General features: G+C 42.8%; 1 protein-coding gene across 2 annotated transcripts in view; it reads left to right on the top strand.

The window, feature by feature from the left end:
• Positions 1-18387, top strand: part of LOC144826531 (dual oxidase 1-like) — a 1074750-nt gene that overhangs the window by 1032174 nt on the left and 24189 nt on the right. For both annotated transcript variants that reach the window (XM_078684961.1, XM_078684960.1), the window contains one exon: positions 12417-12545. In XM_078684961.1, the coding sequence (XP_078541087.1) occupies positions 12417-12545 (129 nt within the window). The remainder of the gene's footprint in view (positions 1-12416; positions 12546-18387) is intronic.

Here is an 18387-nt window from a genome sequence, read left to right as displayed (position 1 = left end):
TGTACAAAGTCAAAAACAAGCATAAAGTCAACAGTTAAGAGGAGAGGAACTGAGTTGAGGGTGGTATTGCATTGTAATGTAGCGTCCCTTTAAGAGATGAGTCTCCAACTCTTTCCTAAATTAGAGCACTGCTGGCGTGGTCCTGATATATACGGGGAAGCTGTTCTGCATCCTGGGTGCATAGACGTAAAAGCTGCATTTTATTTTATTCTATAGTGAGATGGCGTCATAACTATGGGTCATCAGGGTCTAGTAAAGATGGTAGGGCCTGGCTTGTCTAGAGAGCTTCTGAGAAATTGTCTTCAGTCAGGGAGGCATTATAAATGGTAAGTAGGGGTAAGTAAGAGACCAGCCCCAGAGAGAGCGCTAATGAAAGACAATGTAAGACATCACCTTCATAAGGAATGATTTTGAGGAAGTTGAGTATGTCAACAAGATCTAGGAAAGACTAGGAAATATAGGGTGTTGAAGGCAAACTATTGAAGACTTCTACAGGCAGTTGAGTGAGGAATAGGCGTACCTGGCAGGGGGTGATACAGTGCTTGATTGTGTGAAACAGCATTTTGTTTTTGTTGGTGGCTTTATTGATGGCGTTGGAATAGTACTTTGGTTGATGCGCTGAACTGTCTGCATGTTGAGAAGAGGGACTTCAGCATCAAGAGGGCCTCAGGAATTCTGTTTTCCAATAATTTCATTTCCTGTCTTTGGATGGATCACTTTTTGTCAGCAAGGTCTTTAGAGTTCCAGGGAGCTGAAGGCGTTGGCTTGCACTTGTGTTCTGTAATTTGGGTGTGTATGTTTGCAACAACTTGTTGAAGTTCGTTACCAGGATGTAGGCTTTGGATGTGGAGCTGATATGGTGAGAGGTGAATTCAAGTTGTAGGTTGTCTGTGGAACAGTCTTTAAAAGATCTGAAGTTTTTGTATTCTCTTTTCTGTTGACCTTGGAATGTTAGTAAGAAGCCAAGCATGAAAATAGAGAAGTCAAAGTGTTCGGTCGAGTCCAGGAATATGGGTCATTTTCACCGGATTGTTAGTGATAGTGTAAAGACAAGGTTGAGGATGTGATTTTTTTTTGCATGTCAGTAGCTTAATGGAGTTGAGTGTCACTTGCTTGCCTAGTATGCTGGACCAGGAGGGCCTATGGATGACAGTGAGGCCTCCTCCCTTTTTGTGTGTACGGCACACACAATGGATGCCTTAGCCTGTGGGAAGAAGGACACCTTGGATGTGCAAAGATGTGACCATGAACCATGTTTCTGTGATGATGGGAAATCCAAAGATGTAACTTCCTGTGCAGATGGATGATTGTGACGTAATAACCTGTTCAGATGAACTATGGGAAATTAAGCGATCTTCTTTTAAAGATGATTTTGTCAGGAAACCAGTGGTGTCAATTCTTGTGCAGATGGATGATGGGAAATCCAATGATGTCACTTCCTGTGCAGATAGATGATGGGAAATGCAGTGGTGTCACTTTCCGTGCAGATCGAAAATGGGAAAATATATGAAAGCAACAACAAGAACATTCTCTAGATATGGATACAAACTGTTTCAGCAACATTGCACAATCAAAGTGTTGAAACCGTCACAGTTCTTGAAAGAAGGGATTAGAGGGGGAAGAGAGATATAACAAGCATTGACAAAGCCAATAGTTCTCAGCTGCGAAAACTATTGGCTTTGGTATTAAGAATTAGAATATTAGAATTAAACGTGCAGCCATCTCAGGCTGGCACACGGGGATCAATCCACATTTTACATGTCTGATTTAATTTAACAATTACAAGAAGTAGTTTTAGAACTTACTATCCTGAAGTTACCTAAAGCAGTCCTGTAGCATCCGCTTCTGATTTGTCAACCTTTGACAGCTTTAGTCAGGCTGCTCCATGAGCAGGTGTGAAGAGGCCTGGGCCTGCAACAATACAGCCATTTGGTGGGAGGAGCTATCCTTACTGGAGAAGTCATGGAGAAGAAGGGGCTGGGTAGACAAGCTGGAATTCAAAGGCATGAGCTTCTAAGGAAAACAGATATGTCACAGGACCAACACCACCAATACTTCCAGAGAGTTTCTAGACAGATGGAAGACCCCTAGTTAGAATAGGATAGAGGCTGGTAGGGGACTGTAGTCAGCTGTTAGCCACACCTGTGGTTTGAGTTACACAGACACAGACACCAAGGAGAGAATTCTCCCATTTTAATTTTTGGGAGAACAGTGCATTTTGGGTCATAAATATGCCACACTTCACAGAAAGTGGTCATAGCAGAGGGATGAACCTTTACCCTTATTGGTTAGGGTAGCTCCACCTCCTGCCAGCCAAGCACGTAGGATAAATATGGGAGAGCTGCAAGAGCTCCCCAGAACACTTCCTGGAACAAGAGAAGAAGAAGACCCTGCTGGACCCTTGAATTGAACCAAAGAAGGCTTGCACTAAGAGGGTCTGTACCAGCTGCAGTCACAAGGCTCCACAAAGAAAGGACTGCACCTTACTCAAGGGAAAAGTAATGGACTTCCTGATCAGCTAGAGGTACAACAGAGATGGATAAAGTCACCTGCAAAGTCAGAGAGAGGGGATTATCCCCGCTGACCAGTTCCAACTGGATTTTCCTGGACTGCGCAGGTGCATTGTGGGAAATTGAGTCATAGCCTCCATGAGGCAATCCAGAGTCTCTGAACCGTTGGCTTGTGCTACAGGACCCCTGTTTCCCCAAAGGAATCAAGAAATTGCAAGACATCAAAGTTTGGACATTACTTTAAAGTTTTGCAAAAAAACTCCAGGAGCAGACAAGCTCCATTTTTAGAGTCAAGCTGCCGATATCGACTCGCTGATTGACACTGCTGGTTCATTCCGCTGAAAAGCTCCAAGTGGAGCTCAATTCGTTGTCAAAAGGGTAGTCGTCAATGACCGCTTCGGGACTCTCCTCGACGTCGATGCCAAGTACTTAATGCCCGTCTTTTCACTGGGTGGCCGAGCTGCAGCAAGTCACCATTGTCAACTTGAACTCTGTATCCCAGAAACCTGAGGAATCGTTGTCGAGAGAAAAGCTCCAAGAAAAAGACTAAAGACCTAAGCTAGATTTTGGCTGCACTAGTACCACAGTCACTTTTCGGCTGTCTTCCCGCCCGCCGCCATGGTGGTCCACCTGCTTGATTCAGATGTTGGCTGGTTAGACCGCCACAGTCCTGCTACCTCTGCCAGAATCCTTCTCATGTGTAAACGGCATCAGAGGCAGTAGCTGCTGTCAGAGGGAGTCCCACCAAAATTCCATCAGTGCATTTTACAATGTTAAAGAAACTGTGGCAGGGGAACCTCCAAGCTCGAGTTGGTAGGATTGAAGGAACTGGAGTGAAAACCTACGTTATTTTGGGGTCCCACCAATCGTTCTGTCTTGAACGCCATTGACCAGGTCCATTCTGTGTTGCAGCTAGTTCACCACAATGTACAGCCACCCGTTGTCCCCTGGATCTGAGATAGACTTGTGTGGTGGGTGTGGAAATACATTCAGTAGTGTGTGTATGTTGTTGGTGTGCAATGCTATATGTAAAACATATGTGCACTACACATTACCAACATATGCATATTGGCAGATTTACAATATATGTGTATTGAGCTAAAACTAAGTTGTACTTACCTGTCTCCACACCACCATGGCCTCACTCCGTCAGGACAATGCTGCCAGCACAACGTGGAACATCTAAATCTACTTCGCGGAAACTTGCCGACATGACAGCAATGGAGCAAAGAAGACTGCTGCGTTCTCCTGTGTACTGCTGCAACATCTATATACGGCTGGCAGACCTCCGGCAGCTAAATTGAGCACTTGGGACCACCGCCGCTGCGGGGTTGCAGTAGTACAGCCAAGATCTAAATCAGGCCTTAAGTTCTACGGTAAACATTTGACCTTGCCCTAGCCATCAGTCTATCTGACCTGTGCTCCTTCACAGTCAGGCTAAAAATTTGAGTATGTCCCAGTCCAGCATGACCAGATAGCCTCGAGTAGGGCATTACGCTTTTTGGAACTAGAATGCCCTGTTATTACTTTGATCTTTAAGAATTCATATGTACGGTTTCCTACATTAGATGTTTGGCCTTTTGGTGTTGTTTTGAAGATAAAAATATTCTTTACTTTTATAAATTGGTGATGGATTTTTTTTATTGTGTTGTGTCTTACTTATTTACTGTTTTGGTGCTATTAAATGCTTTTAACATACCTATTTCCTATGTTAAGCCTGTCTGCTTATTTGCTAAGCTACCAGTGGCGGTTTCTGGTGCAGGGATGAGGGGCCACACTCCTAGAATTTCACAAGTGTTATTATGATGGTAATTGAAACAAGCAACTACAATCCAATTTGTAAGTATGGGCGAATTTTACGGATCTGTGGTCCGCGAATTCGCGTGAAATCGCAAAAAAGTCTGCGAATTCACGGATTTTGCCACAAACTCGCAGGTTTTTTTTGCGATTTCCATCTACTCAACTGGAGTACTTTGTACTGGCTAATCAGTAAGTGCTACCCCCTTGGGTAAATGTATAATGCTTTTCCTACACTGCAGCTGCATAAAGGGCCAGAAGATTTGTCTCCACTGACCGTTTGTGCCTGTAACTTTGCCACAGCGCCAAAAGGCGCCGAGGTCCCTTGAGTGAGCTGTCCATCATAGTTGGGAAAGGGCGGGAAGACGTTTGATACCGCTAGTGTGTGGTGCGGGGCTTCTATGCGTGTCATCAACATGCCTCTTCTGTATAAAGCGAGCAGGGCAGCAGGTGAGGAGAAAGCAGCCTCCTGGTCACAGGAACTACACGGGGATTGCGCTCAAGAAACTCATGGATTGAAGACCTCCCTCGAGTATTACAGCTAATTTTTGACGACAAATATGGGGTTAAAGCAAACTTGCCCAGCCTCGACTGTGCTCACTAATGTTTTGCGCTGATTAAAACATTACTGAATTTGAGCTTCAACTCGGGCACCTGCTTTATTTATATATGTAAGTGCTTTTTGTTGAGGTTTAATTTTTGTGACAGGAGCCTCGTGCCAGAATGAAACCTGCCCTGCATAGTTATCCACGAAGATGCCACCGTTTTGTGCAATACCTCTACTCAACTGGAGTACTTTCTACTGGCTAATCCAGTAAGTGCTACCTCGTTGGGTAAATGATAGTGCTTTTCCTACACTGCAGCTGCGTAGGGCCAGAAGATTTGTCTCCACTGACCATGTGTGCCTGTAACTTTGCCACAGTGCCAAAAGGCGCCGAGGTCCCTTGAGTGAGCTGTCCATCATGGTTGGGAAAGGGCGGGAAGACGTTTGATACCGCTAGTGTGTGGTGTGGGGCTTCTATGCGTATTAACATTCCTCTTGTGTATAAAGGGTCAGAGAGCGAGCAGGGCAGCAGGTGAGGAGAAGGCAGCCTCCTGGTCACAGGAACTACACGGGGATTGCGCTCAAGAAACTCAGGGATGCAAAGACCTCCTTCGGGTATTACAGCTAATTTTCGACAGCAGATATGGGGTTAAAGCACACTTGCCCAGCCTCGACCGTGCTGACTAATGTTTTTGGCTGACTAAAACGTTACTGAATTTGAACTTCAACTCGGGCTCCTGCTATATCTGTAAGTGCTTCCTGTTGAGGTTTAATTTTTGTGACAGGAGCCTCGTGCCAGAATAAATCCTGCCCTGCATAGTTATCCACGAAGTTGCCACCATTTTGTGCAATACCTCTACTCAACTGGAGTACTTTCTACTAGCTAATCCAGTAAGTGCTATTTAGTTGGGTAAATGTAAAGTGTTTTTCCTACACTGCAGCTGCGTAAAGGGCCAGAAGATTTGTCTCCACTGACCATGTGTGCCTGTAATTTTGCCACGCGCCAAAAGGCGCCGAGGTCCCATCATAGTTGGGAAAGGGCGGGAAGACGTTTGATACCGCTAGTGTGTGGTGTGGGGCTTCTATTCGTGTCAACATGCCTCTTGTGTATAAAGGGTCGGAGAGTGAGCAGGGCAGCAGGTGAGGAGAAAGCAGCCTCCTTGTCACAGGAACTACACGGGGATTACGCTCGAGAAACTCAGGGATGCAAAGACCTCCCTCGGGTATTACAGCAAATTTTCGACGGCAGATATGGGGTTAAAGCTTGCCCAGCCTTGACCGTGCTCACTAATGTTTTGGGCTGATTAAAATGTTACTGAATTTGAGCTTCAACTCGGGCACCTGCTTTATTTATATCTGTAAGTGCTTCCTGTTTAGGTTTAATTTTTGGCCCACAGGAAGCCCTTTCAGAGTTAAGGTAGGTGCCCGAGTTGAAGCTAACTTTGTAACTATTTTAGAATGGCGCCGGCTAGCTGCCAGAGTTCCTTACTTGCAAGTTGCAACTCTGGCAGCATGCCGGTGCCATTCTACAAAGTTAGCTTCTTCAACTCGAGCACCTGCCTTAACCGAAATCCACCCGCGAGAGGATTTTCAGGTTTTTCGGCAATTTCGCGAGATTCGCGGATCCCGAAATTGCCGAAAATCTGCAAATTCCGCAAGCGGAACTGATTTTCCGCCCATAGTTACCAATTTGCCTTATAAATGCATGCATTTACTACCCAATGCCTTGGCCTGACAAGTCCGCTCTCCGAAACGGATGAAATGCAATTTTCCATAGGCACATGCACTGGTGGAATATGTGACAGAATATTGACGGACAGAAAATCGACCTACAAAAATATCGACACAGAAATATCGAGAAAAAAATATTGTATTCAAAAATATTGATGTTAAAAATGTCATTTATTTAAATTTTTTAATAATAATCTAAAATTAAGTAAATAATACATATAATTAAAAGAAATATAGTTAAAAATATTAAAACATATTTAAAAATATTAACTGATACATAGTGCTACAGTAGGAAAAGCGTTGGATAGCGTTGGGGTAAAAATTACCATGCTAACTCCAGAGAGTGCAACAGTAGGGAAAGCGCTGGATAGCGTGGGGTAAAAATTACTATTCCTACGCCAGTGAGCGCAACAGTAGGGAAAGCGGTAGATAGCATAGGGGTAAAAATTACTATTCCCACTCTAGAGAGTGCAACAGTAGTAAAACCGCTGGATAGCATAGGCAAAAAATTACTATTTACACTCCAGTGGGTGCAACAATAGGAAATGCATTGGATCGCATAGGTGTAAAAATTACTATTCCCACTCCAGAGAGTGCAACAGTAGGGAAAGTGCTGGATAGCATAGGGGTAAAAATTACTATTCCGACTCCAGTGAGTGCAACAGTAGGGAAAGCACTGGATAGCATAGGGGTAAAAATTAGTATTCCCACTCCAGAGAGTGCAACAGTAAGGAAAGCGCTTGGATATCATAGGGGTAAAAATTACTATTCCCACTCCAGTGAGTGCAACTGTAGGAAATGTGCTTGATAGCGTAGGGGTAAAAATTACTATTCCCACTCTAGAGAGTGCAACATTAGTTAAAGCGCTGGATAGCGTAGGCAAAGAATTACTATTCCCACTCCAGTGAGTGCAACAGTAGGGAAAGTGCTGGATAGCATAGGGGTTAAAATTACTATTCCCAATCCAGTGAGTGCAACAGTAGGGAAAGCGCTGGATAGCGTAGGGGTAAAAATTACTATTCCCACTCCAGAGAGTGCAACAGTAGGGAAAGTGCTGGATAGCATAGGGGTTAAAATTACTATTCCCACTCCAGAGAGTGCAACAGTAGGGAAAGCGCTTGGATATCGTAGGAGTAAAAATTACTATTCCCACTCCAGTGAGTGCAACAGTAGGGAAAGCGTTGGACAACATAGAGGTTAAAAAAACATACTTATAAATTAAATAAATATTGTAATTAAATAATGATTTATTAATAAAGTTAGAAAGAAAAAAAAACTACATATATGTCCAAAATAATAATTAATTTACTAATATTAAATACTTTCCACCCTATAAACACACAACACAGTTCACATAACATTTCACACAATTAAATTAATTTTCATTTAATCAATTAATAAACATTTATTTCCAATTAATAATTTAAAAATAAATTATAAATAATGAGTAACAAAAAAACGTATCAATACCAATACATATTTAATTAAAATTAATAACAAATTCATATTTAATTAACAATAAATAAATATTAACATCAATACATAATATATAATAAGAGCTAATAACCAATTAATAATTCATTAACAACAGCATTAATGATCAATACTCAATTTTTCTTAATTAACTACTTAATTACAAATAATGTACTTCCCACCCTATTCCTCGATAAACTCACAACCCACTCCAATAATAAATTATTACAAATAAAATAATTATCAATTAATAATAATTAATTACCAATTAATAAATAATTGGCAATAAATTAATTATTAATATCAATAATTAAAAATGAATAGTTACTTAATTAAAATTAAATTACTTCCCACCCTATTCCCCTATAAACCCACAACCCACTACAAAAATAAACACAAAATGTAATTTAAAAAAATTAATAATTCCTAAAAATTATCATTTAATTTACTATAATTAAATTACTTCCCACCCTATTTCCCTATAAATCCACAACCCGCTATGGTACTAAAACGCAAAATGTACTTTAAATTTTTTTACTAATTTCTAAAAAATGTATATATATTTTGTTTAAAAACAGTACAATACTTCACAAAAAATATAGCACACATGCATATAAAATACATACTAAATTACATAAAAAGCTCATATAAATATCGATATTATTAACATCGATTATTTAACAATTGATATTACTAACATCGATATTTGCAACATCGATATTTCTTACCTTAATTTTAATATTCTGGTTGTCGATATTCTTGATTTCGTTAATTTGTCCCTACGATATTTAAAACTCGATATTACTGTGCTTCGATATTTAAAAATTAATATTTTGCCTGTCCACCATGCTGGTGGGCATGGGCCAGATGAATCATTGTTTTGGCACCAGTGAATTTTAAGCAGTGTACAGACTAACTTGGTGCCAGCCTGGGTCTGCAATACTTGGGATCCTGAGGGACCGCGTATTAATGACACAATGAAGCGTCACATTTTGAAGCAGCCCGGGCATGAACAGTATAAGTCCTTTACTTTCCGGGGCTGCTTTTCATTTGTTTTAAGCTGCCTCCCACAACTCCTTCCTTTCCCAAGTTGTCAGCAAACATAACTGACCCCACACAACCCTGTGACGAGTTGGGGAGGGGAGGTGTTTTAGACTTTGCAAGACTGCTTGCAATTTGTTAGAGCCCTGATGTCATAGAGCCATAAGAATCAACTCCTGGCTCTGTGAGGCCGGGTCATGTGCTGTAAAGAGATACACTGCACAAGTTTCTGCGCCTCGGCTATCTGTTTAGAGTATTTCAGCAGCACAGCAGCGCATCAAAAAAATCCATCTCCCGCACCCTTTTGTACCACTTTGTTCACCATAAGTTGGCAGGGTATGCTCAGACGTGAGTCCCTTGCTCACTTTGCCACTGAATTCAAGCAAGCCGGGCTGAAGACGGCTGAAATGCCAGAAACCGGTCCTCGGAAGCTTGTTTCCGGTCCAGGGAAGGCATGGCTTGGCAGTTCGGGCTGGACTGTTCCCATGAGGCACAAGGTCAGACTGATTTGCATATGGCCATGTCTGAACTGGGGTGACAGAGTGGGCTAAAGAACGGTGATGGATTAAACCCAGATCTGTTGAGTGTGAGTGTTTGATTGGTTCAGATGCTCCGTCCATCACCACCCCCTTTTGAATCGGAGGACAAGCCTGTTGGGTAAGTAGTCTTTTTCCTCTTTCCCTCACTTCCTTCTCCTTCCAAAGTTCCTTTTTGATCTTCTCCTAGCTCATGTGCTGGTGCTTTAAGTGCACCAGTGCTATCGGTAGGTTAGAGGAGGACGCACAAGCGTCTGATCCCCTTCTGCCCCAGGGGCACGCAAAGCAGGCGCAAAAGCCCTTTGCGCCCCTGGGGAACCATCAATAATACAGCCCCAGGAAACCAGCTACACAATCCCTAACTGCTGTTTACGGCTGCATTTGGGTCATGGTAATGTGTCTGTATTGCTCTACCCATTCTTGAATTCCTTGCTTGTTTTAATCATGTGTACCGGATTGTTTGGACAACACGAGCACGATGAAGGATCCATCAAGTGAATATTATCACACTTGGGGGTCGATTCCGATTCGGGAAAAAATGCTCCGAATAGCCGTTCGGAGCATTTTTTCCATACGAATCGCTCCCTGCAACGTCCCCCGTACGTACGACGAAGTACGATTCGTACCAGGAGCCGTACTCCGTACGAGTCGTACAAGACACCGTACGACTCTAATCTCCCTACGATTCTCCCTCGGAACCGGCTGTACACGACATCTGTACGGTTCGCGGCTGGTTTTTACGACCCAGCAAGTACGATACGTGTCGGGTACGCACCGTACGACCCTTTTTCTACGGGAGCTGAAAACAGCCGTAAAAGCAGAGTTCGCGCCGAAACAGGTACGGAACGGCCCCCCCGGGTATGAGCCATACCCCCATTGTACGATCGGGGTACGAGCCGTACCCCCATTGTACGATGGGTGTACGAGCCGTACCCCATGTACGATGGGTGTACAAGCCGTACCCCCATTGTACGATGGGTGTACGAGCCGTACCCCCATCGTACAATGGGGGTACGGCTCGTACACCGATCGTACAATGGGGGTACGGCTCATACACCCATAGTACGATGGGGGTACGGCTCGTACACCCCATGATCGCAGGGGTACGGTGCGTACCCCTGTGATCATGGTGGGTACGGACTGTACGGTGTGTATGTGTTTGTGTGCTTTTCCGTACGACTCGCCCTTACCTGACGTGGAGCGTACGAATTGCGTCCTCATACCCCGGTCCGGATCATACTCGTCGGGTCGTACAGCATGTGTACGAGTCGTACGGTATGTGTACGAGTCGTACGGTTCACTGTTTCAGCCTTGCAATACGTACGGATCGCGACGATTCGTACGGATTCACGAAATACGGATCATACTTCGCGACTCGGACGGACGGGTACGATTCGTACGGAGAGGGCTCCGGATACAAATCGTACGGACGTTTTTTTCCCCGAATCAGAATCGACCCCACGGTGTTTATATAAATAATCATCAAGGATTTTGCAATAGTGCTGGCCTTTTTTTGTATTTAGGGAATCAGGCACTGACTGTTTAGGGCTGCTTTGTGAGTAAGCAGTTGCAGTCGGGCACCGTTCGTGTAATATGCAAACTCCGCTAAATATTTATAGATAGTTATTGCAGTATCCCCACTTTCATAGTCATCTACAGTGCAATGTTCTGCCTTAAGTTTTTTAATGTTTGAGTAAAATCCTTTTTTTAAAATTATTTTTATTTGCTTTTCTCATAATTTGCACAATTACATTATTTGAGATACTTATCATTGAGTCTACTGTTCCATTCAAAATATTGAGTAAAATACTTAACTCATTAAGTACCTTAGCTCTGAAAAATATATGCCCATTTAAAACCACCAACATATATACCACACATTCATATTTATTCTTTGCAAAGTTGAAAAAGTGATTTAAAGCCTCATTAGAGGACTAAGGGGCGGATTACGATGGTGGGCGGACAAAGTCTGCCCGCCATTGCAGCTGCAAAAGGGACCGCCTGCCATAGGTGCGGCGGTCCTGCTATACGAATTAGGATGCGTGCACCACACTGGCGGGCGCATCCTGTATTTTTACATTGTGACGGGCGTCAGGGAGGTGGATTACATGGCTAAGATAACTCTGCCCTATCAGCAAGGTTTCGCTGGTTGCAGTGTGATTATCGCTAGATTTCCAGTGATAATCACACTGTTTTCCATTTAACGCATGGATTCGTATCGCTTGGGAGATAAGCGTTGCTGATAGCACACTATCTTCGCAATAGAATCCAGCGTTAGCCTGCAATAATTATCCTTGCACTAAAAGCGCTAACCGATAATTATCCCAGGACCTTGCTAATATGCCCCTTATTTCGGTCTTGCTTTCCACAGTGAGTGAATGATAAATTACCACAGGGGCAATTACATATAAGAAAGTGTTAGAATCTAACTATACGGTAGTGCCTATAAAAAGCTTGCAGATATGGGTTTGTGATATTTCTGGGTTAGCGTTTCTGGTATTTCCGGGTGGGCTGCAAGTATTGAGAGCATGGGTAAACCAGGTCAATATATAACATGCATTAACAAAAGTTTGGTCTTTGTAAAAGCTCTATGGTGATTCTTCTTTACGGCAATTGCTAAAATGCAGGGGTGATTACCCATTATTTCAGGGGCGATATACGATTGATTAACAGAATAATTTCCAGATTCCTTGTATGCTAAGAGTAAGTACCCTAGGATTGCATTGGCTTGCTAATTGCTCGGTTCCTCACAGCCCATGCTGGCGTTTCCTTTTTCTCTTTCAGTATATCTGTGAACGTCACTTCCAAAAGGTGCTGAACAAGAGCTTGTTCACGGGCCTCCGCGCCATCACGCACTTCGGGAGGCCGCCGTTTGTCCCGTTCTTCAACTCGCTGCAGGAGGTTCACCCCGAGGTGAGTGGACATTTTGACATCAGGTTTGATTCCTCTGAAATACATTCTCTTGGTCTAGATCATTAATAAGCGGCAAGGAGCCGATTCCTTGAACCTCAATATTCTGTCCTATATTTGTGGATTCCACCTAATTCACTGCCATAAAAGTAGATCTGAAGTCTTGTATTTACTATTTTCTATTAACGTTTTTAATCTACATCTGGACTACTCATTGCCTGCAAGGACCTACACTCTCCCAGGAATCACCTTTGGATATTTAGACATCAATGCTCCTTCTGGCTATTTGGGCTCATATCACCTTGCGCTCCGAAGTGTTTACATCCAGGGTCTTTGAGAGTTCCTCGCCTGCTGGGAGCATTATTCTTGAGATGTCCCTGTCTCCATAGAACCACTCTCAGCGTGACAAAAGCACACTATTGTCTTTCAAATAAATGAACAAAGTTATAACCTGTCCTCGAAGATCAAGCAGTAGTCAGGGGATAAGAAGATACTGCTAACCATAATCCTAATTTGCATTAATAGCAAATACCTGCAGCTAAATGCTACAGTAAGGCAAGTTTACTGTGATTTAGATTCAGCACATCTCAGTGGAATAAACATGGTTTGCAATGTGGCTTTATTAATACTCTGCCAGACCTCGACCTCTGCCAAGCCTTAATGTGCGCTGTGGACAGCTAAGACACAAAGGGCCTCATTATGTTTGGCATGAAAAGTGAGGTGGAAATACCGTGCACTGTATTATCATACAGAGGATATTATCACTCCATTTACTGCATAATGTAATGTTGGGGGTTGAATGAGGAATAACATGTGGATCATAAGCAATGCATGGTGGGAGTGCAAGTTCTAGTTTGCTCAGATAACTTTTACCGATGAATCTCACAGTTTCTTTGTGTTTTAATTGGTATGTTTTAAGTGACATTTTTACCTAACTATAACATTACTATAACCTAGTTTTTTTTTAAGTGAATTGCTAAATTTTGTTTTGTCATAAAGTAAAATAGTAATACCAGACCTAACCATAATGTCACTTTGACCTTTGTTCTTTCAGCAAATTTCACAGGCTTTTTAAACGTAATTTAAAATCTTATTACCCAGCTTACTATAACATCACTGTCACCATTGGTTTTTTTCAGTACATTTCTAGGTTGATTTTTTTAACACAAAGTATTATCCTACTAGCATACCTAACTATAACATTACTGGCATAGGGTTAGGCCATCACCTCCCCAGCATCCCTGACCAACCAATGAAAACAATCATCACAATATAAAGGGATGTCATTTTAAATAATGGTAATGTACTGACCAAATCAACACATAAATGCCAGGCCTATTGGTTTTGTCAACAGTTGACCACATCAATATATCAGACAAGCCTATTCGCTGTGTCAAAGTGTCATATACAAGGCAGGCCTATTGTATTGTCAAGGGTTCACATCGTAGACAAGCCAATGGGTTTTGTCTTGGGGCCATCATATCATTATTCAAAACAATCTATTGGCTTTGTTAAAAGGTGACCACATCAATATACAAAGCATGCATATGGCTTTGTCAAGGGGTCACCACATCAATATATCCAGGCAGGTTTACTGGATTTGTCTGAAACAGTTAACACTGACAGGGTCTTTCTTTTACACAGGTAAATGAGATAGACAGCACAACCACCCAACCACATAATGCAGCTGTAGGACCAACCACAAGGGTTCCCTGCAATCCTCAGCTTAAACACATGAATAACGTTTTCTGGTGTCACGTAATACAGGCTCCAGGTAACATTAGGTTTCTGTTAATAAATATTTCCTGAGAGTCCATCGTTATTTTGCTCACCATGCCACCTCCGTTTGGACCCAGCCATATGCAAATCAGTCTTAACCCTGCACCAGTGGGAACAGTCCAGCTTGATCTGCCAAGCCAGGCTGACAAAAAATAGTTTTTCATCGTTACAGTTCATTTTATACTGATACTGTTGACAGGATTCTCTATTTGAACCCCAGTCCTCCTAATGTAGAAGCTTGAAATTACGACACTGCACAGGACCAAAGTATATGGCTATTTGGCCCACGTGGTCCTGAAACCATGACTGCATCACTGGTAATTCTCCTCCTTTGCCCAGTGCTTGGAACACTGGAAAGCAAAGTATAGTAGGTTTTGAAAGCTCATTCAAATATACCCAGCTATGTGCCCCTATGCTTTTAGGATTGTACACTACCTTGACAGTTTATATGATATTGATAAATATCCTAATAAAACCTGGCTAGTTTATAACACAGGTCTGTCATATGTAAGTGCTGTAAATAACAGGTGTTACTATTACCCAGAATAACAGTCCACCATGTGTCCTCCTTGAAGGATGGAAGGCAGAGTCAGCCTTATCAGGATTCTATCTGCACATCACAGCATCAAGTGTTCAACTTATTGAAGCACATTACCAGCTCAAATCCAATTTCTGATAACTATGGACTAGAATACAGGCAAAGTCTTTAAAACAAGCATGGTAAGGCTCAGTATAGTTTGAAATATAGGGGCATATTATCAAGGATGGTGTTAAAAATTATCGCGGGTTTAGCGGCCGAAAACTACAACTAAAGCGGCGATAATGGTCTTGATAATATGCCCTTGGGAATTCCAATAGAAGTCCAGGTTCTGGTGTGAACATGGGCTTCTATTGGAATTCTCCAGGGCATATTATCAAGCCCATTATCGCTGCTTTAGCTGCAGTTTTCCGCCGCTATACCGGCGATAATTTAACGCTGTCCTTGATAATATGCCCCTTTGTTCATTTGTACTTTAATTGAGTATCTCTAAAACTTGATGGTCTCACTTTGGAGAAAGGTAAGGCAGACACAGACAGATGAAAATAGAGACATAGTAAATGCAGGAGATATAAATAAGAAGAAGGAATAGGTGAGAAAGAGAGAGAGAGAGAGAAGTGGGACATGGGGGCTATAGTGGAGATAGACATTTGAGAAGAAAGAGACTGGGAAGAAAAATATAGCACATGGAAATGGAAGTAGATGGGTCACATGAGGAAAGAGGAAACAAAATGTAAGAGACCAGATGAGCTAGAGTGAGAGAGCAAGATAGAGATGGGCAGGGAAATGAAAGAGTGTGGATAGAAAGAAAAAAAGAGAGGACAGAAAGAGTATCCTCCGTACCTGATTCATCTTATTTTATATTAATTTCTTTTCTGCATCCTCCGTTTTAATTAGCTAGGATTCTAAACCCGCATTACCCATTAAATAACAAAATGCTTTTTAAATAACAAATGATTGATCAGCTTGCAATCTCATTCAATTCCTGAAGCACCATTTTAGTTCAATGTCAATGGCATTTCCTTCCTTCATGATGCCCATACCTTAACATACTTTAATATTCCTGTTTTTCTATAAGGTGCTTGCTGCTGAATTCTTCCTACAGTCAGTGTCTCTCTGAATGATGACCTCCAGAGGTTCAGTGTACTGGGGATGATATTGCACCAATGCTTTAGGTTTCAACCACAAACAGCTTTAGTTCCCTGCCTCACTCGTTGTCTTGCTTCCCATTTTACCTTTTTATTTATTTATTTACTTATTTATTAGTTTGCAAGTTTCAGGGAGCTGCAAACTGCTGTCAGGCTTTTTGCTTCCTTTACTTGCATTCATGCGCACTTTGTTTGCTAGTTCCCCCATTTTATTGAAAGTTTTAACATGGCCGTTCCCCATGTTTGAATGGTAAATATAAAATGTTCACCAATCATTACAATGCAATCACATGCATACATCAGGATGCACATGTGCACCTCACCGGCCTCTTAGAATATATCTTCAATAGGAAATCAATTTAAAAATTGCTGGCCATGTATGCACATGCACCATGATGCATGTGTCACAAGTATATGGCAATAAAAAAGCATTGGTGGAGCCAATAGCTCGCTTTGTAGAGCTGAGTCTCATTGGCTTTGTCAGTGCTACCCAGTAATTTTACATCTTCCTTTTTCACATCAGCTTTACTATTGGCTTCACCTTGCTGCCTTTTTCATCAATCACTGTATGTTCAGGCTGGTTAAGATGTAATATACAAACATCCAGGCTCTTAGTAAGACCAATGGTGGCGAGGCTACTGCATTTCAGGGCTTAAGACTGCATCTTGCGCTTAACCCATGCTGCTGGCCTATTCACTGTTGATAATGTCATGGTCTCAATTTTTCTGGATTTCACAGCTCAATTACAGAAATAACTGGCATCTTTAGTGAGCGTAAAATCTAGGTCGCGTGACCTCCATATACAGTATGCCTTATTGGTCCCAGTGCATTCGAGGATTCAAACTAAGGACAAAACCTTCTTTTTCACTGACCCCGCAGAGGTTACTGACTGGCTGGAAATGTACGACGGGGAGGCATACTTCCCAACAACCCTACAGTGGTGAGACAGTATGTTTGGAAGCACCATTGCACAAAACTACAACATGGATACTGCCCCTCGCACCTGCAGATGAGAGTGGAGAGATAACATGCAAAAGAGGCCGTTGCAGGCCTGGGGGGGCTCTGAAAAGGAACTGGAGTTGGTGTCAGCTCCAGGGGATGATTCACACTCTGAGGCAGACAGTCATTCAGGCTCTGATGACCAGTCACTCCTGGTACAGCGGACAAATAGATACAACTCTTGGAAGCTGCTCTTTGAGGCACCATCCCTGTTACCATGTTCTGCCTCAAAGGGCCTACATTTCTCTGTGTATCTTTTGCAGGAATAGGGCGAACAGACCAAATGAACAGTAACGGATGTGTCAGATTATTCATTTTTGTACTTCTCCCTCCCTTTTCATTCTTTGGCTGAGTGGGGTTCTTCTCTGCCTTATGAATGAGTGCTTGTCAAATTATTTTACCAGTTTTGCTGTATTTGTCCTGGTAGGCTTGTTAGGGCTGAAGACCCGTTTGTACCCACTTACTTGGTCTCGGTGGTGGGGGAACCGCCCAAGTCTTCCATACCCTCCTTATATATAAAAAAAGGAGACACAGGAGCCTTCGTCTGCAGGAGGAACCAAGTTTTATTTGAATAGCCCGGGCTATGGAACAGAGTCCAAGCTCGTCGGAGACAAGACAGAGGAGGCTGCAGCTTCCCTCTGCAGCTTTCAGGCCTTTTATACACATTTCCCAGCTTAAGAAACCAGTTTGGGTGGAAGCCTGGTGCCCCCGAGTCAAATGCAGTTACACCATTCTTTGTTCAGGCAGGACGGGGCTGCAGCAGATGGTACAAAGATTACAGACAAGTCTTGCAAAACAGGATATGTACGTGACAGAACAGACAGATCTTGAACAACAGGATATGTGAAAGAAACAAGTTCTGGGGCGGTGGCGTGACCAAGTCTTGCAAAACAGGATGGATGTGTGCAGGAGTTCAGTCCGAGGGTGGTGAGGCCAATTCTTTGTTCCCTTTTTCGGAATTGGCTCAACCACAAGGAGCAGGAAGGGCAGGGTGGTCGTGACAGTTAGAATTTCATCAGGCATCAGTAGAAACAACCAGGAGGGCCGTGCAGAGGTGTTTGCCACGAAAGGCAATGCAAAAATAATGGAGTCCTGACACAAAATACATGCCGACAAGAAGGACGCTTTTCCTCAGACCCTCCTTTTGCCATTGAGTGGCAAATACTCTAGGAAGCGTTGATATTCATGAGATCATATGTTTCTTGTTGGAGCATCATCTTCATATTGGTGTCGTAAATGTTAGAGGGTTGAGGCTTGAGAGCCTGAACACATGTTGCACAGAGCATTGGCAGGCACTGAATGCAGAAACAGCAGGAGACTAGGGCAGCCACTCCCAGAGCAAGGAAGATGAGACCCTCCATCCCCATTGGGAAAGGCGGCC

This window comes from Lissotriton helveticus, chromosome 3_2, assembly GCF_964261635.1.
Source record: "Lissotriton helveticus chromosome 3_2, aLisHel1.1, whole genome shotgun sequence".
Lineage (NCBI taxonomy): Eukaryota > Metazoa > Chordata > Amphibia > Caudata > Salamandridae > Lissotriton > Lissotriton helveticus.
This window is presented reverse-complemented; position numbering and strand designations above follow the sequence as displayed.